The sequence below is a fragment of the Wyeomyia smithii genome, chromosome 1 (assembly GCF_029784165.1).
Source record: "Wyeomyia smithii strain HCP4-BCI-WySm-NY-G18 chromosome 1, ASM2978416v1, whole genome shotgun sequence".
NCBI classification, from domain to species: domain Eukaryota; kingdom Metazoa; phylum Arthropoda; class Insecta; order Diptera; family Culicidae; genus Wyeomyia; species Wyeomyia smithii.
In genome coordinates this window covers 183,885,333-183,913,164 of record NC_073694.1, presented here as the reverse complement: position 1 = coordinate 183,913,164, position 27,832 = coordinate 183,885,333, and the positions used below count along the sequence as shown (strand labels likewise).

At 39.7% G+C, this 27,832-nt stretch overlaps 1 protein-coding gene across 9 annotated transcripts in view; it reads right to left on the bottom strand.

Annotated features, from left to right (window-relative positions):
* The window catches only part of LOC129720725 (mushroom body large-type Kenyon cell-specific protein 1), a 487,807-nt gene continuing 459,975 nt past the window's right edge, over window positions 1-27,832 (bottom strand). For all 9 annotated transcript variants that reach the window (XM_055672428.1, XM_055672439.1, XM_055672391.1 and 6 more), the window contains one exon: window positions 1-27,487. In XM_055672428.1, the coding sequence (XP_055528403.1) occupies window positions 24,712-27,487 (2,776 nt within the window). In that variant the 3' untranslated portion in view covers window positions 1-24,711. The remainder of the gene's footprint in view (window positions 27,488-27,832) is intronic.

Below are 27,832 nucleotides of genomic sequence, written 5' to 3'. Positions count from 1 at the left end.
TATTTTTAAATATATTTTTATTACAGTATAATAAATACTGGTTATATTCCAAATTCACATTATAAATATATTACAATAATAATTATATTCTTGTTGAATTATATTCCCATTCAAGATTTATCGGCTGTCTTACTCACGATTTCACCTTCTGCTTGTGTTTGTGTGTGTGTGTGGTTTTGTTTGTCTGTGTATGTGTGGATTCGTTTCTTCTTCATTTACTTGCCATCATCTTTGGGGCTCCCAAACGGAACGTTACGTGCGAACAATGTTCATATCTGTGTCAGTGTGTGTTCATGTTAGTGTGTGTTTTTGTTGATGTGAGACTGTTAGTTTGCATCGAGATGCGGTTGTTTACGTTTCTGTATTTTTTTTTCTTTCTTTCTCTCTCCTGCATGCTAGGAGCTCGCGGTTCGGAAGAAAAGCTCTTCCGGTTTTTTTTTCGGTGATAACAATCCTTTCCAGTTTTATACTATGTGATTTTCTTGTCCAGTTTTTTTTTCAGAATGTTCTGCTTTACTGGTGCTTTGTTTTTTTACACACGTCTGTTTGAAGAGTGTGTGAGTGTGTGCGCGGTCAGGTATTTGTTCTACTCATATTTCTTCGTTTTTTTTCTTCTCTCTTCTGTTTACCAGGGGTGACCTTGTAAGTTTGCTTACATGTAAATTTTCGAGTTTCGAGTGTGTGTGTTTTTTTTCTGCTTCAGAATAGACTGCAGCTGTCATACATAAAAGGCATTGAAGTTATCATTTTTCGAACTTTTATTTTTCTTGGTTGGCTTCTACATGTTTGGGACATGCTTTTCTCTTCTTCTCTGAATTAGATCTGAAAGAACCGTATAGAAGCTGATTTTTGAGGTGTTGGTCCCAAAATGATTTTTTTCTCTCTTTAAAAAAATGAATTGAAAAAGATTTCTCGCAGTTTTTTGTTTTGCTTCTTTTCGTCAGAATTTAAAAGCGTTCTAAGGTGGTTTCAGTCTTCTTTTTTTGTCTGGTTAGCAATTTTGGACTTTCTTTCGACTCTTCTGAACTTTCTGGTTGTGTTTTTTTTTAGATTTTTGATTTCCGGTTGTAAGACTGAGAACTAAACGGGGTTCGAACTCAAAAATGTATTGCATCTGTTTGAAACTGTTTGCTGGTTATTGCTTGTCTGTTTTTTTTTGACTGTTTGAGATAGTGTTCGTGAATAACGTTGTAACCCGGGCGGTGGATTTGCGTCTGTCAGACTGTGAGAGTGTGACCGTATGAATAATCTATCCGACACCCTTTTTTGTTTGTTTAAATGCTACTCAGTAGAAAAATAACATCTCAACAGAAGTTTCGCTCCGTTGTACTTCCTCTTGTGACGTGAAATTAATATTGCTTAACAAATTAAAAAAATATAATAGTATTTATATATGTTCATACGCCTTACTACTAGACCTTACATTGTAACCATTGGCTTCATTCTTACACCTAGCAGTTAAACTATGGCTAAAATAATAACGAATTAATTTGCTTGCTACTGATCCCGACACTTTGATTGAAACATTTCGTTTTCTGTACAAAAAAAAAGAAAAAATGACAAACCCACTTCGAACCTGCTGCTGCTGCTGCTGCTTTTTCCCTTTTCCTTCTGCGGTGAATTTCGTCCAGCATTTTTTAATCTACGCCTACTGCGTGTGTCTAGAAAGAATCCGGGAGACTTGCCCCCAGGGGTCCATCACGCTAATATTACCTCTAGTGTAAGTTTTTTTCCTTTTTCCCCGCTTGGCTTTGCATGCGTTTCTTATAACATAAACTGGCACAACATTTAGGGCCTTGATCGATTCTTGGGCGCACGCACTGGCCGTGTGTGATTTAGAAGAAAAAAAATCAAAAAAGCCTCCTTTTATTCAACAGAAAAAGATCGGACCCTTCGAGACGCGTTTTATTCCACTTTATGTTGTTGTTTGTGCCCGTTTTGGGTTGCAACGTTCGCCAAAACAAATGATAGAAAAAAGTGGCTATGGATTGTTACTCTATATTTTTTTCCAGTCTGTGTGTGAGTGTGTGTGTAACTGTTCCGGTGTTTCCGTGTTTGTATCTGTGTGTGTCTGCGTGTGAGTGAGTTTCCTTCTGTTGTTGTTGCTGTTGGTTTATTTTACTTCAAATCAGGATTGTTGTTGTCTTGCCTGGTGGTCTGATTCTTCGCTTTTTTTCGTTCGTTTGGGTTTTCTTCGTCATAATCATCATCACCGGTTTTCATGCGGTTGATTTTGTTTCTGTCGAAAGCCTGCTTGGATTGTAACTGGACTATTTCCTTAAAATTGTATTTTCTTGCTGGTTTTCTATTGTAAGTAGTGATCTGCTTTTTTTTGTTTACTTTTTTCATTTATTATTTTTTTCCTGTTTACATGGTTGCTGCAAGAGATATTTCGAATCGTATTTTTTTCCTCTCGGTTTTATTGCAATTAGTAATTGTATTTATTAATGCTGATTTTGCTTATGAATTGCGTTGAAGAAAATTATCAATCTGTGTTATACCAATTACAACGGTTCTATTACTGCAGTTTGTGAGAAGGACAAAAAAAATCAAAAGGTTTGCCCCTCGGCTGTATTTACAATCGCTGCTTGCGGATTTTAACGGTGAACGCACGAATCTGATTCTGGTTTTCGGGTGAGTGTTAAGAGGTAAAAAAGAAAACAGAACTTGGGACTCAAAACAACAACAAATCGTAACCTATTGAACTTGCTTTAGCTATGCTGTATGTACAAGTAAACGATACAATTGCAAAAAGAAAACCAAAGAAACTAACGGTTGTATGATTGAAGCGATTTTATTTACTGTCTTGTTTATAGAGTTGTATTACTAGTCATCCTTATTGTTACGCCTTTCTTGCTGATAAATCCTACTATCTGTTTTTTTTGTTTTTACTTTGATCAATAAATTTATTTCTATTGTTTCTGCTTTGCTTACAATATTTTACATTTATATTTTTCTTTCTTCGCTTACGTTGCTGATAACTCATATGCCTTTTTTGTTTAACTCGTTCCTCTGGCAACGCGTCTTCTTTTCGTCCAGTGTTGCGCGTAAAAGAATCTCTTGGCCGGGCCTGACTGGGCACCGGGATTCGCCTGCACGCACAGGACTCGGGTTAAGTATAAAATGCTTTCCGTTTCTGCGTGTTGTGTGAACATCGTGTTGAGAATATTGATTTATTTCTTCTACGAGCTGCTTAAACTTAAACGGGGCTGGATTCGCACACCATTGATGCGCATCCATGAGGCATTTCAGAGCACAATGTAAAGGAAACTTAACTAACATAAACTTTACGAATGCGAACGAGCTTCGCATCAACCTTCAAACTTAGGAAGAAGACAACATGAAAGTGTACGCTTAAAGCTGCTAGGTGATTATTAGTACTCCTAAAACAAACGGTTTCGTACTTATCGCGAAAAAATATAACTTTGTCTTTTTGTAAAATCAATAATGCTCTTATGATAGAGTTAAAAAAATTATAATAATAGTGATAAAAAGAGAAAATAGACACAAAAACATGAACTAAAGAGTAAGTTTATGAAAAATATGAGCTTTCTAGAAAATAGAGTAAATATCAAAACGTAACAATCATGAAATTAATCAATATTCTTCCCTTTCTAGTTTCTTCTGTTCCGTTTCATATGTATGTTCATTAGATTTTCGTTTTTGGAATGACTCGTTCGTGTAGTCTGCACTGCATAGTTATAGGAAATAAAGTAAAAACGAAAACTCGAAAAAAAAAGATTCAAAAATAACCAGTTTTTCTCTGCTATTTTTGTTTTTCATCCTAACTTTTTGGTATTATGCAGTAAAAGCAAAGCTAACCTGTCATTACGATGTGAAAATACGAAAAAACAAAGTAGACTCCGTTTTACCGTTCTCTCTTACGCTCTCTCTCGCTGTTTGTTTTTTTTTTTTGCTTTCAGCAAGAGACGGTTGCTCAAAATAATAGTAGCGAAGCTCTGCTGATCGGCACTTCTCACATTCACACTCACACACACACACACACACACACACGTGTGTGTGTATTGATGAGTTTGCGTTAGAGGAATGTGATGTTAATTTTTGACGTTCGCGGCGGTCGTCTGTCTCCCTGAATTGTTGTTTTGTTTTTTTTTTGCTGCTAGTACTTTTTTCCGCCCCTTTATAAATGCGCGTTTACCTTTTTGTGGTGGTGGAATGCTTACGTTTAAAAGTGTGTGTGTGTGCCGGTGAAAATGCAATCCATACACGACACGCAGAGCTCCACTGTCGCTGTTTGTTTGTTTATTTTCTGCTATTGTTGTTCGGTTAAGATTAATCCTGTGGCAAATTAGCTGTTCTGTATCTGTATTTATCTGTTCAGTATAAGAAACTTATACCTGGTTGGCTGCTGCTGCTGTTGTTGGTTGTTGTTATTACTATTTTTAAGTGGGTGTGTTTGTGTAATTGTCTATTGGCTATTTCTGAAATACGCTTTGCTTTGATTGGTGGTGGTGGAAAATTAAAACCTTGCCTCTGTCGCTTGCTGGTTATTACTGGTGGTGGTGGTGGTGAACTCGTGTATGTGTGTCTGTGTACTTGTGTTAAAGTGTTTTGTTTGCATGGCTATTGTTTTTTGTTGGTTGAAATACTAACTGAGAAACAGTAAATACCGAAAAAGGAAATTTAAAAGTTGAAACAGATTGCCTTTTCTAAGCTGCTCTACATTTGCACTGAAAGTTTTTTTTTCTTTCTTGGGGATTGTATTTTTGTTTTCTTCCATTCGTCTTGCTAGGATCTCTAGTACTTCGCTAGTGACCAAAATCGATACTAGAGCTGTGATGATAAAGTCATTAATCGTGTCTCGCAATATGTGATCTCCGCTAGTGTAGGTTATTTCATCGATCGTCGCTTTTCGAAAGGTGATGTTTGAATTATTCTTGTTTTCTCTCTACAAAACCTGTTTAGTTTAGTTTTTCTCTTCTTTTGGACCACAAAGTTTACTAATCCATATGTTTTTTTATGATTTGTTTTTTTTTGTTCTTGTTTAGTTTTGATTTTTGGTTGTATATAATTTCGGTACTTCTAAATAGTCCTTCAGTTTTTTTTATGGTTCCACTCGTGTCTCGTATCTCGAATTTTTGTTTATACTCGCTCTGAAGATGATGATTTCTCTCAAGTGTGTGTGTGTGTACTCGAGTTTCTAATTTCGATTATAAAAGATACCTAAATATACTCCAGTTCATTTTGTTTTAGCATCCTAAAAATTAAAATTAGTTGTTCATATTTTTAATGCATCATCGCGCGTTTTTGTTTAATTTTTTTTCTTCATAGTATAACCTATATCACATTTAGACATTTCATGAAAATATAAAGTTTCATATATATCCTTAGTGTTTTTTTTTGTTGTCTTCTGAAAAGTTTATTTTTAGCTTCGCACTTCCTCCCTCAATGTATATATGTAAATTTGGACAGAAAATACATACATATCATTTTTCTTATTGTGTTGGATGTATATACGATTCCTTTTTTTTATTGTTGTAGCTTACCTCCGATGATGATTAATGACTATGTTCACACATCAATATTTTTTGTTTTCTGCTTTTTAGAGGGAAATTGGTAAACATGAGTTTCCTGGACTTTTTTTTCATCTCGAGAAAAAGGTAACAAAAATATATACAAAAACTGTATTCATTTTCTCATAGCATTTAAAAACAATAGAGCGTTCACCGTGAACATGAACATATGTATGTTAGTGTATGTGTGTTTGTGGTTTTCCTTCCTAATATCAAAGCACCATTTTGTTTACACCTTATCTAATTGGTATCCCGAACGTAAAGCCGAAAGTTTTTTTTTTCTTCTCGTTAGTTTCGATTTTACCAACGTAATTTCACAGAACAATTAACAAATAAAGTTTTGCTGCGCTCGCTTGGTTTCGCGTGAATTAATATTAAGCCGATTCGTATCACAATGCTTGTTGAATTTTGATTCTGCAATAAGACTAAGTTTTTTTTTCTTCTAGCGTTTGCTCCCTCTGCTAGTAGCACAATTTTGACAGCCAATTTCCGAGGGGGCAGCCATTTCCCAACCGACGACAATCTGGCTGCGTTCTTTGTTTTTGTTTTGTTACACACGACACGAAGGGAAATGCTGCCGATCACAATTTTGTATTGCCAATTTGGTAACCTCATCTCACACACAGGAGAAAAGGGGTTTTAAAGAAGGAAACAATTTCAACCAAAAAAAGGAATTACGTCTATGTCACAAACAACTAACACACTGATTCACCTGTTTGCCTTCTTGCTTCTTTTTAGATTTAGGCTTCTCACCCGGATGTCGCCAAATGACTCAGCTTTGATTTGAATGAAACTTTGCACACGTATTCGGCTTAGCAAACTGAGTATTTTTTCCAGATGAAGACATCTTCTGGACTCGAGAGTAATTTTCTTAAACGGCGTATGCATTCTGGCATAGGTTCTACTCAACTTTATTGTATAATTTAATGTTTATTTTCTATTTTTTCTAACTCAAATTCAAAATAACTTGAAATTGGTTGCATTTACGATGTCGATTATCAAATGCTTCCTTCTAGAGGCCAGAAAAAAACAAAATAGAAAATGATAGAATCGCTGAAAAGGGCTTCTAAAAGCCTGAAAAAGGCCGAAATACAAAATGATCCCAAATTAAGCTCAGAATGGCCGAAAAACCCTTTTAAAGGCCAAAATAGTAAATGATCCCAATTTGAGCTCAGAATCGCCGAAACGTGCTTCTGAAGACCAAAATGGAAAATGATCCCAAATTAAGGCCAAAATGGAAAATGATTCCAAATTGTGCTCAGAATCACTGAAAAGTGAGTCTAAAGGCCAGAAAAGGCTAAAATAGAAACTGATCCCAAATTCAGAATCGCCGAAAACTGCTTCTAATGGCCAGAACTTGGCCTTTTCTAGAAAATGATCCCAAATAGGGATGGGAAACCTATCGATAATTATCGATAGTATCGATAGTTGCCGGCTATCGATAGAATCGTTAAGCTTTCCGCGTTATCGATAGTTATTGATATTTTTCTCGCATTGGCATTTATACTCCACAATGATGCCAGAACTGAAAAAATATATTGGCCTAGACTTTGTTTAAAGAGAATTCGATGATTGTTTGCTTTCACATGAAATCCTCATTAAAATCGTTAGAAAATTGAGGGATACTCATTTTCGCTCACTCTACCTTATACGGACAACGACAAGATTTCGCCTAAGTGCGAATTATGTGTGCGAATAAACTTTTAACTATTGTTCCTGTCCACAACGGGAGCAACATTTTGTTGTTTTTCTTCATCTGGTTCTAGTTGTCAAACTATCGGTAATTATCGATAGTTATCGATGGCATTAGGGAATTTATCGATAATTATCGATAGCCATTTTAGTCGATATTTTCCATCCCTAATCCCAAATCGATTCCAAATCGCTGAAAAGTGAGTCTAAAACCCAGATAAGGCCAAAAGAGAAAATGATCCCAAATTGAGCTCAAAATCGATGAAAAGTGGCCAAAATAGAAAAGGATCCCAATTTGAGCTCAGAATCGCTGAAAAGTGCTCCTGAACGCCACAATGAAAACTGATTCCAAATTGAGCTCAGAATCGCTGAAAAGTTTAAAGGCCAGAAAAGGTTAAAACAGAAAATGATCCCAAATTTGCCGAAAATTGCTTCTAATGGCTAGAAAAGGCCAAAATAGAATTGAGCTCGGAATCGACGAAAAGTGCTTCTAAATGCCTAACAAAAGGCCAAAAGAGAAAATGATCCCAAATTGAGCTCAGAATCGCCGAAAAGTGCTTCTAAAGGCCAGAAAATTGTCAATTACTAATGGATGAGAGACAATTTCACTCACAGGTGTTCACGCACCTGTAAACGGAAAGTTTGACGTTTTGTTTTCGGCCTACTTTGTTGTTTTTGTTAGTCATTCTAAAATTAACACGTTGAATAGTTGTGCGTTATAACTTTCGTGTTCCTGATGTACGTCCGGAATCCCGAGTTTTATTAGGTTATGGGCCCAGTTTGCACGTGCATCTTCAACGAAAGTGCCGTGTCGAAATGGAAAAGGAGCTGGAAGTCGTTCGCGTCCCGTTGTTTGGCGGTTCAAACTTCGTGTCGTGGAAGTTCCGAGTTCAAGTAGTGCTCGAAGAACATGAGTTGCTTGAATGCATTCAGAGTGAAATGGCGGAAGTTGAGGAACTGCAAGTGAAACAGAAGGACACTGACACCGTTCGTCGGTGTAAATCGGTTCTCATTTCGTGAGTACATGACAGTATGTTGGAAAAAGCTTGTATTTTGTTTATTCGCTGGAATGGTCGTGCAAGTGATGAAGAAGATGGCAGGCTACAGGGATTCACCGACTCGGGTGCCACATGGCTAACGACCGAAAACTTTTTGAAAAGTTGGTGCCTTTGAAGAAACCGGTCGAAATAGCAGTAGCATTGAACGAAAAGTCCACGTTCGCGAAATATTCGGGAACAATCGTAGTAATTGCGAAAAATGGTAACCGACAGCGCAAGTGTACCTTGAAGGATGTACTGTTTGCTCCCGACCAGAGTCTGACAAAGTATTTTTCAATTGACAATTATCAGGTTATAGTGACGCTTTGACCCGTCGCTTTCAATTGAAACGCTTTTGTATCATTTCCTAGCACTTCGTGAGTCACATGACACCCAGTCGAAAGCTCTTGCTGTGATTCTGACAGCTGAAGGGCTTTAAATTGATACAAACGCTTTTCAATTGAAAGCGAAGATCATCACCATCACCAATTGAAAATGACAATGAGCGCTGACGGAGACAGAAGACTTCCATACAGTACTTCACCCATATATATATATGGAGGAAATAATGATCGGTATTTGCGTGACGTATTTATTGGATGCCATTGCCGTTCTAACTACGGCTTGCGGTATTCGAAAACTACCATCAAACGACGCGATGCGGTGCTAATTTCAATTGAGACGCTGATGGAAAGGAAAGAATCTCTCTCACCGTCGATTGAAATAGTCATTAGTTTCATTTGAAACGATCCGATGAACAACAGACGGGAAAGAGAGAAAGAAGTGATTCGCTGACAGTGGGCGAAAGGAATCAAGTGAAAATGAAACTGTTCGAATCGGTATGACAGCACGAGTATATCAGTTTCATTGTTTTGTTTCGAAAATGTAGAGCCCTGCTCCCGACCTCCGATGTAATCTTTTTTCGATCCGGAAGGTTGTGTTCTGCGTGATTCGGAAGTGCTCGCGTGCGGTGTTGGTTGTGGTTTCCAGTACAAAATGGGTTTTGATTAGCGATGCACCGAATAATAGGGCTGGGGAAAAGTTATTTTTGAAAATAACCGAATATTCGGATTATCGAATAATGATTTAAACTAGACTTTGTCTAGGGTAATCCACTCTAATAGATGAGTAATCTGGTTCTTAATTTTTCTCATTTAATCATTATGTTCTGTTGAATATTCGGCCGTCCGTCCGGCCGAATATTCGGCCGAGTATTCGGCTGAACAGGCGGCTGAATATTCAACGGAACATGATGATAAGATGAGAAAAATTAAAAACCAAATTATTCTTGACTTAATGTGACTTACCCTAGACAAGCTCAAGTTAAAACCATTATTCTGTAAACTGAAAATTCGGTACTTTCCACAACAAATCTTTTTCCCAGCCCTATCATTCGGTGCAACGCTAGTTTTGATTCGAAGAATGCGAATAGTTCGGCTTTGTATTCGCGAGGAAAGTTCCTCAGATGTCATGAGCTATGGCTATCTAAGTGAGAAGAACTTGGAGAACATTATGGCCAAGAACATGGGAGGGTAGCCTATGGGACACTGGCCAACAGTATTCCAGGCGGAAATATGTGCGATAATAGAATGCACGAATACGTTACTGAAAAGAGATTATCGACACGCAAATATTTGCATTTTTTGTGATAGTCAGGCAGCACTTAAAGCCCTGAATTCTTCCATCTGCCACTCTAAACAAGTGTGGGAATGCATCCTGTCGCTCCGAAAGTTAGCTATGAAAAACCAGGTGAACTTATACTGGGTTCCTGGTCATTGTGGAATCGAAGGAAATGAGAAGGCCGATTTACTAGCAAGACAAGGGTCATCTACTAACTTTGTTGGCCCAGAACCTTTCTGTGGAGTCTCTCCGAGCGCTCTAAAACCCGAACTCGGTGAATGGGGGAAAGTGACCATCAAAGCAAACTGGGATGTCATAAGCGGATTACGACAATCGAAAAGATTCATAGAGTCAAATCGCGAGAAGAGTCTCGTGTTGCTCAGATTAAATAACATCTACTCTGCGAATACCGAGTATTCATACAACGCATATTGCGTATCTTCGGTAAGGGACACATAGAACCTACCGAAATTTGAAAGGAAAGTCCTGGTGAGGTAATAAACTTCATACGAAGTGCGTTGCCAAACTTGAATAAAGGACATCAACTCGCCAAATAGTGATGAACCTGCTCGTACGCACTAAGAGTAAGGTGAAGCATACCACAATAGATCAAACAATGGTCGCAGTGGTAAGTCTTCTACAAGGAAAAAAAATGGGAGAGTAAAAAACCAAATGTCTCGGTGATGTGAGTCTGGGGAAGCCCTGCGTACTACCACATACCCCAAGCGCACCGAAAGAAACTAGACAGAATGCCTATTTTTTTCGGTACCATTGCAACGGCTACAGAGTTTGTGACCCGAAGCGTGGCAAGGTCGTTGCCGCCAGAGATGTTATCGTTGACGAGACTGGTGTGATCCACAAGATCATGGAGCAAAATACGCACGGGCAGTTCCATTCAAAACGAGCAGCTGAAGCTTTCAGCGGAGTCAAAGAATGAATCGGATGAGGAGCAAAGGAAGACGGAGCTGAACCCGAAGCAGGAGTTGAACCGGAAATGAGTAGTAGAGACGAAGAACTATTTGAAATGAACGATACTAAAGGGCAGTGTTCGGCAGGGTGCTCCTCCGTGGGGCGTGGGCTTCGGGCGCTGTCAGTTACGTGGAAAACTATCCGGATTCACTAGTGGAGATGCGGTAATGTGAAGACTGGGACTTGTGGAATGCGGAGACGCAGTCCCACAAACAGAACAACACTAGGACCTTGTGAAAGTGGGTCGCCAAAGCTTTAGTCAGCGCTACCCACTTACGACTACGAATATGCTGAGACGTGTGGATGACACTAGCCGTAGCAAACCAGGCGCGTAAACAAGTTCATCAGCTCGATGTGAAAACGGCATTCCTTAACGGAACACTTCGAGAGTAGATTTTCAAGGTTCCACCCGAGGGTCTGACCGTAGTATCGAAGAAGCTTGTGTGCCGTCGGAAAGCAAGCTCCGCGCGCGTATAACGAACGATTCCACCAGTTCGTCACCAGACTGGGTTTCAAGCGCAATGGAAACGAACAATGCCCGGTATGTGGGAATGGTGAAAGGCGAACGAATGATCCTAGTCCTCTACGTTGATAACATTCTCATCGTTGGACGTGATGTGAAAGCAATCTCCATGATCAAGAGTTGCTTCAAGAAGGAATTTACCATGTCGGATCTTGGAGAGGTGACCTGCTACCCTATTGTTTCATTGAGGTGGCAGGGAAATATGTGCTGCAGAATTTCATCCGCGATTTCCGGTACCTGCGAGTTACTCGCCACGTCGTCTGCAATGGGGGCCATAACCTCCCAGTTTCATGTGTCGAATGGAAGGGGATGAAAGTGTTACTCGATCCAATAAAGGCACCTCTCGGGATCACTCTAGACACCAGGACTTAGAAGGGCTACCTGGCAAGATAATTTTCTCGAAAATCATTGAAATTACGTGTGTAACGGCCGACGTATGCATAGAGTAGCAATTTCGCTCAAAATCGTCAAGTGAAAAGAAACCTAACCTCAAACTTGTATGGAAAAAAGTTTCCGCCCCGTTTCACCTTAACATGCTGCCAAACTGGAGAATCAATGCTGCTTGCAATTTTAAATATTTCAAATCTGGCAACATTAGCTGTGAACGAGATTTTTCCTAGTACCATAAAGGATTTAGAGCTGTCGTCAATCGAGGAAGTTTTCCGCACTGGCCAATGGGGATTGCAGTTGGAAAAGTATCGTCAATTCCGGAGACCGTACTGAGATATATATAAAACTGCCTCATATCGAACATTGAGCGTACGAAACAGCGTCTTCGAAGTATGGTGGCCACACTTTTTTGGATTGTCAACTGGAGAGCGATACTGTTCGAAAGAAACCAATGTCAATGAGGGAGTTACCAAGCCATCTATGACATACTTCGACAATCGACAAGCCGGACTGGAAAAATGAATCTGAGGTAACAAACTATGTTCATTCTAGGGTTCAACATCCAGCAACAGATCGTTTTCCGGCTGAATTTTAATGCGTTATCTGGTGTCTCCAATATTTCACTCGGAGCCTGCAACCGTTAGTGAAAAAGCGAGAATAAGTGTCGTAGTACAGACTGCCGATGGGAAACAGTACCTAAGAAATTCATCACATTCGAAGAAGCTGATCAACTATGATCTCATCTTCTAAATAAATCAATTACTATAGATTGGGTCACACCGTCCATTAGAATCATGTTGCTTCATTGGAATTTGATTTTTCTCAAAAATGTTGAAATTGAAAAAAAAAATCCAAAACTTAAGGAAAAATTAGGTAAAAATTTGTCTTACATTTTTCTATTCAAAACTTTTTATCGAAAGCTGCGAAACAATGTCAAGTTTTGATAAAAAAAGCAGCGTTTCATCATTTTTTCATTTGATGTATAATTTAGTCTTAATTATTTTATTTTCTCAAACTGAATTCAAAATAACTGCAAAACGGATTTTACGAAGTTTATTAGCAAGAGCCTTTCGATTTCAAATGACCATTTACCATAAATTATTTAAATTCATTGGAATACAAATATTTTTTAAAATCTGGCCTGCTACAAAAAAAAAAATGTTTTTCATTTCTCCACCCTGGACTTTTTATCAGAAACTGCGTTATAATTTCCAGTGTATTTAAGAAAAAAAAACTAAAAAATCAACTTTTTTTTTCTTAATAAAATACAGTGTAATTTTTAATTTCTTTTATGCGAGGATTTTTTTCTTCGGTGTTCAAGATAAAAAAAATCAATTTGCTAAGCTAAATACGCAGGGCGAACAAAAGCTGATTTGAAAACTGATTTGGCGGTATTGGACAAGTAGGCCTTGAGAAGTTTACAAGCGCTCGTGGGGAAGATGTCAAACCATTTAATAAACTCTGTTTTTTGTTCGCTAACATTCGTTCCGGTCAAGTCGAAGCCCGAAGTTATTCTAGAAGTTATGGGCAATTCAAATGCCCTGCAGCTGATCGGACTGAATTTCTAAAATTACCGTTTCCGGATCAAGCATTACTTGGATGCAGGTGAAGCTTCTTTTATGCTGATAGAATCAGCTTTGGCGGCAGGCGATGCTCTCATGAAGTGAAATCAAAGCAGTAGCCGATGAAATCCTTGAAGTTGTTCGACAGAAGCAAACGTCTGCAATAATGTGAGAGGCTCTACGAGAAACTTTCTTGAAAAAAGCTCATTTCAAGCTAAACGCTGCTGTCACTATTACGAAAGAAGGAAGGAACCTCCATGCGAGCTCATTCATAATGATCTTGTTCGGCAATTACAAAAAATAAGCCAAATGCCATCGTGAATCCGATAACACAGACTAAGAACAAAGCCCGTCAACGATATTTGGTTCTGGAGAGGAAAGTTATTCGCTTTTGTAAACTGGACAAGCGAGCGTGGGCGGACTCAGTTAAAACGCTGGTTTCAGTACTTCGAACAACATCTTCAAGTTTCGACAGACGAAATTCGGCAATATCTGGGACACCACAATGCTCCCGGCCGACTGGATGCAAGGTGTCTTAGGTCCCCAAGAAGGGTAGATAAAATCGTAATGGTAGGTGCAATTGACCGAATTGATCCGAACCGTGGGCTGCCTATCACCATGGAGTAAACGTGGACAATCCTTCCAACTTTACAGAAAGTCGAAAGCTTCCAATGTCTCGACAGTCAGACACCCGGCATTAGACGGTGGTACGAAAAGCAGCATGGATGCAAGAAAGGTTAGGTATGCAGTAGAGGTAGACCTCATGGCTGAGGCTCATGGTGACGCAGTCTCAACAAGGAATTTAAAGAAGTCGATAGGAATCTGAGCTGGGCCCAGGTCAACTACGGGAGCTTAGGATGCATGAGTAAGTGAGTGCAGGTGCGTAAATAGAAGAAGAAGATTTGGTAGCTCAACTGTTGGTTTGATTCCCTGGTGACCCTGGTGGCACTCGAGAATCTAGAGAAGAAAGATGGCAGAAAGAGGCATCAGAAGAAGTAAATAAAAAGGCCCAAGTGACAGTTCAGCTCACACTTCGGATGCAGTGATCATCTCCTGAAGGATGCAAATCTCTACTATTCACACAGGCAGACAAAACTCCCAGAACAATTTCTTGATTTTCTAACCGGATTTGGAGCGACCTCTTCTGGTGGAACTTTTGATTCTACAGATCCATTATCACACTAGAGAAGACGATAAGAATCACCAACTGCAATCCAGGTAGATGGTGAAGCGTCTGGCAAAAGTAAAGCCCTTGCAGTCTGGTCTTGATTATCACGAAACCTATGCCTTAGTAGCCAAGCTGAAGATGATTCGAACCGCTTTAGCAGTCCGATGAGATGACAATCCTCATACAGCTTGCCAGTTTCAGAAATTACAGAATTTGCATGGTCTGCATGGCCCCCAAATGCTGGAACGAAGCTAATTCAAGTAGTGTTGAAGCCTGGGTTCGAGGGTTGTAACATGACTATTGCTTATGGTACCCAGAACGATGAGATGATTATCTACGTCGACGACTTGTTGATCATGGGAGTATAGCTCAAGATGATAGAACACTTCCTTAGCATGCGAATTGATTACGACAGGAATTTGGCAATTAAAAATAAGTGCAACCCACCGAAATGCTCACTCTTTTGGCGCCCTTCGCGTCAATCCGCTCCAGCAAATACGTGTCAAAGTTCCATTAAAATTGAGAAACTAGTCGATATTCGACGCTAAGTTATTTGGCGCAGTTTTACTCACAGTTTAAAATTTCAACTCCGACAAGAAGTTGGTGACGAATGGTGAATAAGTTCGCTTCTGTTTGTTGTGTGTCTGTGCTTGGGGTGCTGCGTGCTTTTGAAACCTTGCAGCAGTGTTGTCAGCTATTCTTTCTTCACCGGAAAAAAACATTGAAATCATTCGGTAAAATTCTATACATATCTATATAAAGTTAGTTTTGTTTTTTTTCTTGTTTGCTCTCCATGTTTTTGGAGAAGTGTGGGAGTGGAAATAGGATGAGAGTTCGCGTGTTTTAGTTCGGTGTGTATGTGTATGGGTGTGTTGCAACAAACACGACTGCTACAATTTTGATTTTATATTGGACACTGAAAACGTTGTTTTTATATTTTTTTTAGTACTAAATAAACACACGCACACACAGACGGATGCATACAGCGTGTGCGTGTGGCTCGATAGAAAATACTGAACAGTAGAGTAGTTTTTTTTGTTCATTCCAAATTTCCACTCACTGACCTCTGTGTCTGACTCTGTACAGGATTTTATAATTTAGTTGATTCTTTTTTTTTTGTTTTCTCAGTTTTCATTTATAACGAGAATATAAGGCATTCTGCTCGACACGTTTTTCTCCCAACGTGCAGATGTGTGGGTATGTGTTTGTGTGTGTGTTAGTGTGTTTGGTTCGTTTCTCATCGTTTTTTTTCTTCTAAGAAAATGGTTGGGCTAGAACGAGGGGTTAAACAGATTCTAATTTTCTGTCTATTCAGCGTAAGCAGTTTTGATTTGATGCGTCTAGTTTCAAAAAAATATGGCTTTCGACCGCCTAACGCTTCAGTTCAGTTTCTGGCACATTCATGGTGGTAAACTTTTTTTTTTGTTTTTTTCTAATGTGTGTACGTGGTAACAAAGTGTGGAGTGAACATAAAAATTATAGGTTTTTTTTTCTAGTATCTCGAACAGTGATAAACTGGTTTCTATTGCAGGCGCATACTGAGAACGCGTGCCGCTGCCACACATAAACAAAGCAAGCCATGTCTTTAGCGTGTGTGAGTTAGGTGCAGCAGGCGGCGCGCGTTATATGTTATGACTCTAATGATCCTATTTTACTGTTGTATGTTTGTTTTGTCTTATTGTTTCAGGCAGCCATCTTAGATTTGTAAGTTGTTTTGTTTCACTTATTGTTATTGTTTGTTTCTTGTTGTTGTTGTTGTTCTGACAGATACACCGAGGAAAAATCTAGTAAACAAACGAGTTGCGACGATTTTTTTTTAATTATTAAACAACATTCTCGTCTCCGCTGTAAAATGCTCACCGTAGAAAAATACGCTCAACAAGAAAAATTACCACTAACTGTTGTGTGTGTGTCTGTTAAGTATATTGTTCACTGTTTCCTGCACAATAGAGCTGGCAACAGTGTTCTACCTTCCCGTTTTTGCTGCTCTTCTTCATACTCTGAGTTCGGGCGCGCATGAGATAAATCTAACGTTTGGTTTTTCTGTTTTTCCTCGTAATCAACATCTAACCGATTCTACGCATAAATCAGACAAAGAAATCGAATGTTATCTTACAACCTATATGTATATATATAGATATATGTATATGTACGCTTTTTTTTGCTTCAACATCTAGTCAGAGAAACTGTTTAATTTTTTGTTTGCTATGCTTGTTTTCCGTTTGATTTGATTCTGTTCTTTTTTGATGAAACGGAATGAAGACCTCTTCTACTTCTCGCTCGACAAGTGTTGTGCGTGTCCACGAGAAATCGAGAATCAATAAACGATTGTTTTTTCTTCTTCTTATTCTTGCTTTGTCACGCTTTTTTAAAGTTTTCCTCTTCTTCTGGTTTTACTTATTCTCTTTCTGCCAGCAACATGTCTTTGTTTGTTTGTTGGTTTGTTGTTTACTCTGTTTTGCTGTTTGCTATTGTAAATGAATTGGAATTATTTTAGTACAAAATTTGTATCACCTTTGCACACGCTTATGAGTGCGAGTGTGAGTGTGAGAGACTGTGTGTCTGTGTGAGTGTGTTTTAATTAAATTGAATTCTTACTGTTAAATTTTCCACATTTTGCATTTGTATTTTTTTTTTTCGTTAATAACTATTGTCAATCGGAAGGTGCCTAGAGCGGGGGACGCCCGAGGGATCTTCCGATCGGTTTTTTTTCTCTGTTTGTATGTTTCTGCAGCGGCTTGGTTATTCTATTGTAGGAGTGTGTAGTTGTGTATTTTTTCTCGGTTTTTTTTTGTGGCATTCTTATGCTTTTGTGGAGGAAGGGACAGGGGAACGCAGGGAGTAAAACGGGTTAATATTCAGTTTATAACGTCTTATAGTAATAATTATTACTGCCTTAGAAAGTAACAGATAGATTTGAGAAAAAAATGTGCATTTATTCTGTTAATGAATTGAGTGTGAGTGAGTTTCTCCGTGTTGTATGTGCGTTTGAAAAACATACAGGATGAGACGAAACTCATCCCAGTAACCAGGCTATTGTAGTTTTGACAGAATCTTGTTTAGTGAGTGTGTGTGTTTGTTATCTTCTATAGTTTGTTTGATGGTTTCGATTTAACTATTGCGGTGAAGATTTTGTTTTAAACTTTAGTAGCAGCAATAATCATTTCAATGAGTTCACGTTTTCATGTTCGCGTTTGTATGTGTAGTTGTGAGAGATATCCATTGCTATTGTTTGTTTTGTTTTGTCAACTATTGATCATATGTTTGGTTTTGATAGTTACTGTTGCATTACTATAGCACACTGTAGAGCGTATTATAGTAACAATCGACTGTCGGCTTAGATTCGTTTTGAGGGAGGTTGAAGGTGAGTTTCTGTACGGCTTCGTACATTACTTCGCTTAGAATCTTAGAGAGTGTGTGTGTGTCCAATCCGTTCTCGTTCGGCGCGCAACGACGATGGTGGTGGTTGTCGTACCGAACGCACGCTTCCTATATATGTATGTGTGTTGAAAATTTACCATCCATCCAAAATGTGTTTGTATTGACCGAAAGGTTTTTCGTCCAAAATCTATTGTTCCGGGTTGTCAGAAAAGAAAACATCGCAGAAGGCTTCGACGTTCCAAGTCGCTTTACAGTGCCATGCTATGGACTGTGAAACGCTTATCGCAGGCAAACCTTCAACGACGATTGTAGTAGCAGTATTTTGATATTTAACGAAAAAGAAACTCTTCAACAAGAGATGTTGCTGTTTGTTGCTGTTCTTCTCATTTTCCTGTGGTGTCACCACAAAAATTTCTTACATTGATGTTGCTGCTGTTCTTCCTTTCACTGAGTTTGGGTAATTCTTGCTTGAGTAAAACAATCGTAAGTGTGAAACCGATAAGTAGAGTAGTCGCTCCTTGATATGTTGCCGTTGAAAATGTGCCAAAACTGTTCAGAACTTGATTAATTTCTCGCTTTAAGGTTGACTAACAGCTAAGAAAATAAGCTTGAGGGTAATATTTGCTCTAAAAAAAAGATTGCACTAGCTATTGGTATGATTTCGGTAGCTTTCCGAACCTATCGATTTTGATTTTCATTTTGTTGTCGTTAAATTGTTGACTTACTTAAAGAAAAAAAAAAAAGGCAAAGGAAAATGGTAGTAGGAAGAAGGGGGGGGGGGTGTAGTTCCTGTTCTTGCTGTTTCTCTTCGCCGATAGGAATTAGCTTTTCTTCATTGAACCGAACGTGTTGCTGGTATTTTGTTACGTAGTAATCAATCTTATGTCTCTCCAATATTTTGTAACGTTTTTTTTTACTTCTTTTAGATTACTTTGTCGTTTTTTGAAGCACATACCCAGAAATCCTGCTGTTATTTTGTTATTTTTTCTTCTTCTGATCTCTTCGAAGCTGACTCTTCGAATGTCGCAATGCATCCTGTCAATGTATCTTTTGTTGTCACCTTTTTTGTTTAGTTTCTTCTTTTGATTTGTTACCTATACAAAAACTGCTCTAGTAATTTTTAATTTTTTACAATTTCACCTCTTTTTTTAATAAGACTTTCTCTTACCTCACTTAAGTTTTCCTTTTTTGTTGTTGTAAATATAGAATTAAATAATTTTCCCTATATATTTTAATTTACTTTTTACGTTTCTTCATCATTTTTCCTCTTTCCTCGCTTTAATATAAATAACGAATATGTTACGGTTTATATCGTTCTAATTGCACTTTTTTTATTTACTTTTAATATTAAATTACTCCTTTTTTTCCTAACAAAAACAAATCGGTATCTCTCTTGCCGGCATTTTGTATGCTACTCGAAAAACAAGAAGTAACGTGTTGTTCTCGAAACTGCTCTCGCGATAAAGTGTGTCTGTGTGTGTATGTGTGTAAGCTTGCAAAGAAAAAAAAAAGAAAACAGTGAAAAAAATGGAAATGAAAACCAGGTTCATGAGCGGTTTTCCGAATTTTGTTCTTGGCTGACCGACTGCCGAAATCTAAAAATCACATCAAAAAAATTCCCCTCATAAAAAGCGCACAAAGATTGCTACCTCTTCCTTCTGTCTCCGTCAGCGCTCAACATCATTTTCAGTTGACAATCGTCAGGAGATAGTGACACAGTAGTCTTCGCTTTCAATTGAAAATCACTTCTTTCCTTCTCGAGTCCAGAGATGCCAGATGCTTTTGAAAAATATTTGCAACTGCTCGAAAAAGCGAAAAAATCTGCTTGAACTCTGAAAAAAAAAAATTATCTGTGATCCGAAAAAATTTCGCTCAAGCAGGCAAAAGTCTGTGAAAATCTGCGCACATTTTGAGAAAGTCTGCGTAAATATAAGGAGACAACAGAGCAGTTTTAAAAATCTGCAAATATCTTCGAATCAATAAAAATCTGCAGACGGACTCTAAAAATCTCCGTTTTGCAGACAAATCTGCACATCTGGTTTTCCTGCTGCAGCCCTTCAGCCAGGGTTGCCAATAACATTTTTGAATAAACTGGAATAATGTTGAAAATAAAACTGGATAAAACAGAATCCTTATACGAAAGAAACTAACCTAACATGTTAATAATCTCGCACCTAGGGCAGCCTTATTCGACTACAGGTTTTACAGATTTACATTGTTTTGAATGCTTTGTTTTCAACTCCATGTCAAGTTTCGTCGCTATCAATTTGACTGAGTTTTGTGCCAGCTGATTATAGAAAGAGGAAAATCAATGAGATGCTTGTTTACTCTCTATTGAACAATTTTAAGACAAATCAAGCTACATTTTTTATAAACAATGTTTTCAAAATAGATAAAAATAACGGGAACTTCAGCTGATAAAAAACTTGCAGAAAAAAGGATAATTTTCTGATTTACCTGTTCGACTGGATCACTCAAAAAAAAAAAAAAAATTGGAAGAATTCAGTTTAAACTGGAACATTGGCATCTCTGCCTTTAGTTGTCAAACTCAATGCAAATGCAATCGAGCAGTTTTCATGTGACACACAAAGTGCTCGAAAATGAAAATAAAAATGTTTTTCAATTGAAAAAGACGGTTGACAGCGTCCTTCTCAGCCGACGATTGTCAATCGAAAATGACTTTGTTAGGCTCTACTGAAGCTCGGCAAAAGAATGTTATAATGTTTAAGTAAAATATCATATTTTACTTGAAAGTTCTACTGAGGGAACGTTGAATCATTCGTTTTTTTCATACAAAAAGACATCACTGTTGCTGCAGTTGTGTAGAAAGTAACTTAAAAGCTTAGATTCAATCAATACTGCAAACTTCCCGAGCTGCAATTCAACAGAAATTAGAAAATTTCAGCTGACGTATTTTTTTATTTAAACTTTATATAGTTTAGAGCAAGACAAAATTCAATTATCGTGGGATCTACTGTGCCGGAGTTACAACCAACATCCCGTATCGAAAGAACCAATAATTTCGAAACCATAGAGCTTTATACGCCAGATCTCACCAATACAGGCTTAGTCTGTATCCTAATAAAATCGATTTGTTTTCAACCAAAAAATCAGCTGATATTCAATTTTGAAAAATATTGCAATTATGAATCCTAGTTCATTAGTGTAACCTGTTTTAACAAACTTTGTTTTAGTGGAAAACCAGATGAAATAAAACTAAAAATCGGCTTACAACTTGAATAAAAGCTCGGGGCAGGAGGAAATTTTTTGTTACTACCAGCGTGTTGATTATTTGAAACCAAAATTAAACTTGTATTAGTGAAATCGACCACTAATACTAGCGCAGATAGGAAGGTCTATTCACCCAACGACGGCTAGAAAATCCCCCCTAAAATTTTATCCCATTTCTTGATTGACCTGTCTTGGGACGAAAAAACGCCGTCGTGTCGTTCGCTCTCAACCGGTCGGTCAGCCGAAGAAAATTTGCGGATGCTTTTGTTGTTGTTTGTTGGTGGTGGTTATTGCTGTGTGGGCTGTTGTTCTTCTCTTACTTTTTTTTTGCGCAAAATTTTCGGGTGAACACACGACGAAAGAACCAAAAAAACAAAAACGCTGTGTTCGTCGCTCCTAACTCTAACGGTTCCGTATTCCTCTTTCCTTCTACTCGCGCCTTACGCATATGCTAGCGTAATGAAATAGTTTTTTTTTCTTACTTGTTTTTTGTTGTTCTGGTTGTTACTTTTTTTTCGTTAGAGAAAAAATATACATACAAAATTTTGGATTATCAATCACAGATAGTGTATAAATATTCTTTTCAATAATTAATTATAATATATTCTGTATAATTTTCACCTTCAGTATAAAATTTTCTCCGTTGGATTATTTTATTTTTTTTTTATTTTTGTTTCATCTCCTCTCTCACTTTCGCTTGGTTTTGGTTTGCGCCGCTAAGAGATTGGTTATGATGAACAATGAACAACATTCATGTATCCTTTTATCTTTAGTTTTTTTGCTTTGCCTTCCTATGCTTTCGCCCTTGTTTTGTGAAGCGTAAAAATGAACTCAAAAAGAAAAAAAAGTTAAAAGCTGCGAACTTAAAAGAGGTGTTTCGGGAGAGAAGAAATTTGCGTTCTTCGAACGGGATGACGTTTCGTTTTCTTCTTCAGATTACTTCTTGTCTTCTTGTGGTTTATATTATGCTTTGTTTTGTTTTTTTTCTCTCTCTCTCTCTGTCTGTCTGTTTTTGATTCTTCTTTTTTCTGCTTTTGAGGTATACGCGACGTGAAGACACACACATATATAATATATATTACAGCTGTTTTAACTTCTGCTGCTTGTTTTTTTTTCATATTATTTTCTTGAATTGTTGGAGCTTTCGCCTCTCTCCCTACCACTTCCGGGGAAAAAAGTGGCCAGTGGCAGAGGATTGTTGGCGATTGTTTGATTTTGTTTTGTCAGTGGGGGTTGTGTGGTTTAAGAGAGGGGAAGATGGGATGCTTTTTCTTCGTACATTCTGCGATTTTCGCTGATAATTATAATAACTGTGAGGATCAATGATACTGAGACGCGAAACATCGATTTTTTTTCTGTTCATATCTTATACTCTTTTAGTGTTGATGGGCAGCTGCGAATGCGCCCTCGCTTCTATTCGCTGCCGTACCGTTAGTTAAAACATCGAGTTTACTTGTTTTTTTTGTTGATATTTTGATTTATCCTTTAAATTTTGATATCTGCTTTGGTTCACGTAGTACACAAATACTTTTTCATTGGAGGAGTTCTATGCAGATTTTTTTTGTTAAAGATAAAAACGTCAAACATAGATTACTTGGATTTTCACTTTTTCTGCTTGTTAAAATGTTTAATAAATTTATCGCCTCGCCTGCTATACTTTGTCAAAGATAAACAATGTTTTTTTTTCACGACTTCATAGAGTGTTGACTTTGATAAACGGCCAGTCGCTTTATATCGAGATTAGAGATTTTTTTTCTTAATACTTTGTTTTCTGGATAGAATTTTGAACACCAAATATGTTTTCCGTAAATCGATACACGTTTGTTTTTCACTTAATGACAAATACTTTTTTTTTGTTAGATTTTGGTTTCTCTTTAGCCACGACATTGAATTTTGTTTACAAAATGTGCAAAATGTTTTGACTAGTTAGTTTTTTGATTTTGTTTTTGACATCCAAACAAGTGTTGCTTTACTGCTTTTTTTCTTGGTTATCGATTATTAGTTTATCGCGAGATAAATACACATTTACATAAAAAGCTTCTGTTTTGTCGAACATTGATTTTTGCTGCCGTACTTCGGCGAGGTGAAGTTGCTTCCGATTCAGGAGTGGATTATCAGTTCGGGGACGAAAATCGAGAGGGGAAAATAGGTGAAGGAAGTTCATAAAATTATGAGGGTGGATTTTTTCATCATCCTGAATTGTGACCGCGTGTTCGTTTGTGGGTGTGTGTCTGCTATTGAGGGTTTGGATAATTGCGTGTTTGATCGATTCGTTTTTCTTCCTTCCCTGCCCGGTGTCTGCCACGTACACCAAGTGTGCTTTAATTCGCGGTCATTACGAGCCCGGGGTAGCTTTGTCTACCGGAATCATTTTAATTGAGCTGCGAGTTGAAAATTGTTGCAGAAAAAAGTAATTTTATGGGCTAGAAGGCGACTAAGCGATAGCTTTTTTTTGCTCAATTCATTTGGATTGGTTAGGCTTCTGTTGAAAGAAATTGTGTACGACCGAAAGGGAATGGCTTCTCGATACCCTCTCTGCCAATCAATACCGCACGCAGCCAGTATGACAAATGCAGATTAATTAATCTTTTTTTTGCCGCAGTGGGAAGCAATTCATATTCACATTTTTTTCTTTATTGCTGCTGTTGTTGTTGCACCATATCGATGCGAAACAAAGCAAGCCGGGAATGCCATTTGACCAATTTGAAGTGATTGCTGCTAGACTTAATGAATTGAAAATCAATCGTGACAGTTCGCGGCCAAGGCTGAAATGTGGTCAAACAAACAGATTATTCCAAACTCGCTCTCTCTCTTTCTCTCGCTGCATCGGTTTGGCTAGCGGTTGCTCATCTACCCGTTTGTCGCGGCGGTCACTAACTTCAAAACTTGATGTTTTGACTGTGGTGTATTCTGTTTACTCGAAAAAAAAAATCCGATTTCGCTCCGGTACGCGTTTTGTATGTGTGTCTCACAAAAATCACTCGGTGTATTATAAAAATCAGACCTTCCGATCTATTGTTGTTGTTGCTATTTCGTATTAGCTAGCCGTTGTTGGGTACTGTGTAGAATGTCCGAACACTCCGAGAGATGCGATTTTCCTTCCTCGGATTTGTTCCGGTTCTCAGGGTTTTCAGGAATAGGAGGAATTTTATTTTCAGGAAAATAGGTGGAGCTGGGAAAAAAGGGGAATACAAGAGCCTATTTGTCGATTGTCAAAAAACTTGCGTCTTCTTCTTTCTCTGCAATTGTTTCACGTTAAAAATCATTCTATATTGTTTCACTATAGTGTACTGTAATTCGCGATTTTCCCTTCTACTGATTCTACTGATCATCATCTTCGTCTACAACATTATCATCATTATCATCATCGTTCTTTTAGTTTTAATTTCTCGTTTTTTTTTTCTTTTCTGTGTTTGTTTAAAACAGTTATGCATAAAAAGTGTCAACACTGCCCCCCAGTGCCGTTTGATTTCTTCCCGCTGCATTTTTCACTTTCTTTAACTACAGTAATAATATTTGAACTACGGTTTTTTTTTGCCGACTCTCCCTAACCTAGAAACGTTTGCGAGCGCCACAGGAGCAGCGCATCCAGTGGCAGTCGCTTCTATGAACTGTCCTCGGTCGGCAGCTTGACAGAAGCGAGCCGGTGTGACAGCAGCTGCGGCGGCTGCTGCTGCTGCTGGTCGATCCGACCGGACAGATCGTCCTTAGCACCATTGTGTTGATCTTCCATTGGTGTCCGCTTGTGATGGTGCGCCACGGACATCGATGTGAGATCCTCACGTAGCTTTATGAGGTTCTCGACGGCTAGGTTTCCTTTGGCCAACAATTCCGCTCGATGAGTGTCGAGCATACTATCGGTGGAGGTATTCAAGTGTCGCTGCTGCTGCTGCTGCTGTTGCTGGAGATGAAGCTGTTGTTGTTGTTGCTGTTGCTGCTGCTGGTGGTGGTGATGATGGTGGTCATTGAAGCTAACAGAACCGAGTCCGGCCGGTTTACTGCTACCCGTCGATGAGGTGGACGACGCACCAGGACTAGCGCGTTCCCGCTTGATGTTGTCTGGCAGGTAGTTGAGCGGACTGGTAGCACTGCGTTTTGCCCCAACCCTGGCAAGAAGAGCCGCCGAAGGATCGTCGGAAGCGGAGCTCGTTGTTCGTAAATTAGACTTCATCAGCTGATCGAACAAAGCCCCGTGTGGCATTTCGCCCGGTTTCTTGTCCAAGCTGTGCCGAATGATATCGTCCAGCAGCGAACCGTTTGTACTTGTACCGTCGTATATACTTTCCGCTAATTCACGGGCCGTTTTCGGTGCACTCGTTCCGCTACTGTTGGGTACTTTACTGCTCTGTTGTTGTTGTTGTTGCTCCTGTTGAAACCTTTGCATCATCGGTGAAGCGAATATGTTATCGCTAGAGGGGCCACTCGAACCCGCGCCCGATCCGGCTGACTGTCGCGCAAAGTCCATCGGAAGATTGGAGAAACCGGCTGGATGGGGCCAGAGGAAAGGTGATGCATAGGGTAGTTGGGAAGCCATCGCTGGATCGAACATCGGCATCTTTAGTCCTCCGTTCGGTGAAGCGCTAGCATATTGATTCTTCAACTGTTGCTGTTGCTGCTGCTTGGAACTAGGTCCGAGACCAGCTAAACTTTTACTTTTATCCAGCGTTCTCATCACGGAGCTGCCGGCTCCTAGGTCCGATTTCAGCCCATCCAGACCAGGTTGGGGTTTTGGTTCCCGTTTTCTCGGTCGCATCAGATGACGCTCCTTCACTTTGTACTCCAGCGTGGAATGTGGAACACCGTAGTAGCTTCCGGCACGATGTACGGACATTTCACCCCGCTGCACGGCTTTCACCGCTTCCACTAGGCTGTCCCGGTCGTAGTTCCGGTATTTGCCTCGCTTCGGCCGAGTTCCTTTACCTCCGGTGCCGGTGTTGGCAAGCTGTGCTGCGGTCATTTGTGTAATGTTGGGATTACTACCGAAACGGGAAATGTCCGTTCCACCCAGATTCTTGATGACCGAGATGGTTGGCCGTTTGTACTGTTCCATCGATTCCATCTGCTGCTTGAGCAGATCGGACTGGTGATGCTGTTGGAAGTTTTTGCTAATGCTCCTCGCGATCACATCGTTGATCGATAGCATTGATTTGGCGCCAAGCAGCGAGTTGGGAGGTGATTGAGAACTGCTTCGGGGCCTAATGCCCATAGGAGGCGATATGACCGAGAGATGGTTCGGTGCTTGGGCAGGGTTCTGCTGTGGGGGCTGTTGCGGACTAGCGTTATGTACTGGTCGAGAACTGTTGCTGGTGGTACTAGGGCCTGGTGCTCCTACCAGACTGCTGAGATCCCGGACCGTTGCGGCGGCGACTGAAGCGGCGGCAGTTGGCGGGGAGGGAGTTGAAAGACTATGATGATCACCGTTCTTGCTGCCCACAAGAAGAGCTGCGGCTGCGACCGATGGCATTGTCGGAGTACTGCCTGGAACTGGCTTGTAGGACGGAATCTTCAATATAACTTGCGAGTCATCACTTCCGCCATCGTTCAGATCCAGCGAAGAGGTTGTCTCCGGTGTGCCGGAAGCCGTTCGAGGTTTGCTATGCTGCTGTGCTTGCAGAAACGGCAACAGCCGAGGATCGATCGGTTGGCCATTGTTCATTGTCGGTGTAACGGCACTGGGCCTCGGTTCACTGCTGGTGGCTTTCTTGATCTGTTCGGCGATCAATTCCTGCTGCTGGATGACTTTTTTCAACAACTCAGGCAAGGCAGCAAGTGCCGCTTGGGCTGCTGCCGCTTCCTCGGGGCTATTGGATTGTGCTGCCGTATTGGTTAAACCGGGAATGCCTCCTGCCAGCAGTAGGCTCTGCAGCTGTAGTAGCAAACTCGGATCGATTAGACTGTTTGCTGCCGCTGCCAGCGGAGATGATTGAGGTGGAACCGTCGGTTGAGGTGTTTGGGATTGTATCGGTTTCAGCAGTGGTGGCTCCGGCGTTCGCTGTTGCTGGGGTGGAGTTGCCGGGTTCGAGCTGGGTTCCAGCTTCGGAGTGCTACTGCTGCCTCGGTACATTCGTAGATACGCTTCGGCAAACGCTTGCTGATTGAGCTTCATCGAGTAGCTATCGTCTTTGCCTTCGTCCTCTAGCGAATCCTTATCGTCGTCGTCGTCCACCAGCGCCGCCAGCGACATGTTGTGCAGCATTTCCCGCTTGTGCTCCATCGCCAGTTTGTAGACCTTATTGCGCAGTGTTGACCGGGGTATTCCGTACTGGACGGCTGCCCGGCGCGTACCAAGCTTACCGTTTAGTATATCCTGTAGAGCACTCTGCAGCTCATCCTCGGTGTAAGTTCGACGGCCACCAATCGGCGAGAGGCGCGGTTTTGGCCTGAAAGGAGAGAAAGCAAAAACAAAAACGCGTCAGTTAAAGGTGGCCATTTTTCGATCAAAACATTGCGAACGCGAACCGAACCACATTCAAACTGAAAAACCGGTTCTGAAAATTTGGCATTGGCTCGCTCGAAGCGGAGCTACGAAAGACACAACAAAAAGAAACAAATTTCTAACCGGCATTAGAACGATAACCTGATTCGGCCATCATTCATTCGTAAGAAACCAATCGGTGATCGAATCGGAAAAAGGCCGGGTGGAGGAGGAGGAGCTTGCGGTGTGCGTGTGCGTGTACGTGCGTTCACGTGATTAGAACTTTTCGTTTGTTTTTTTTGTTTCATTT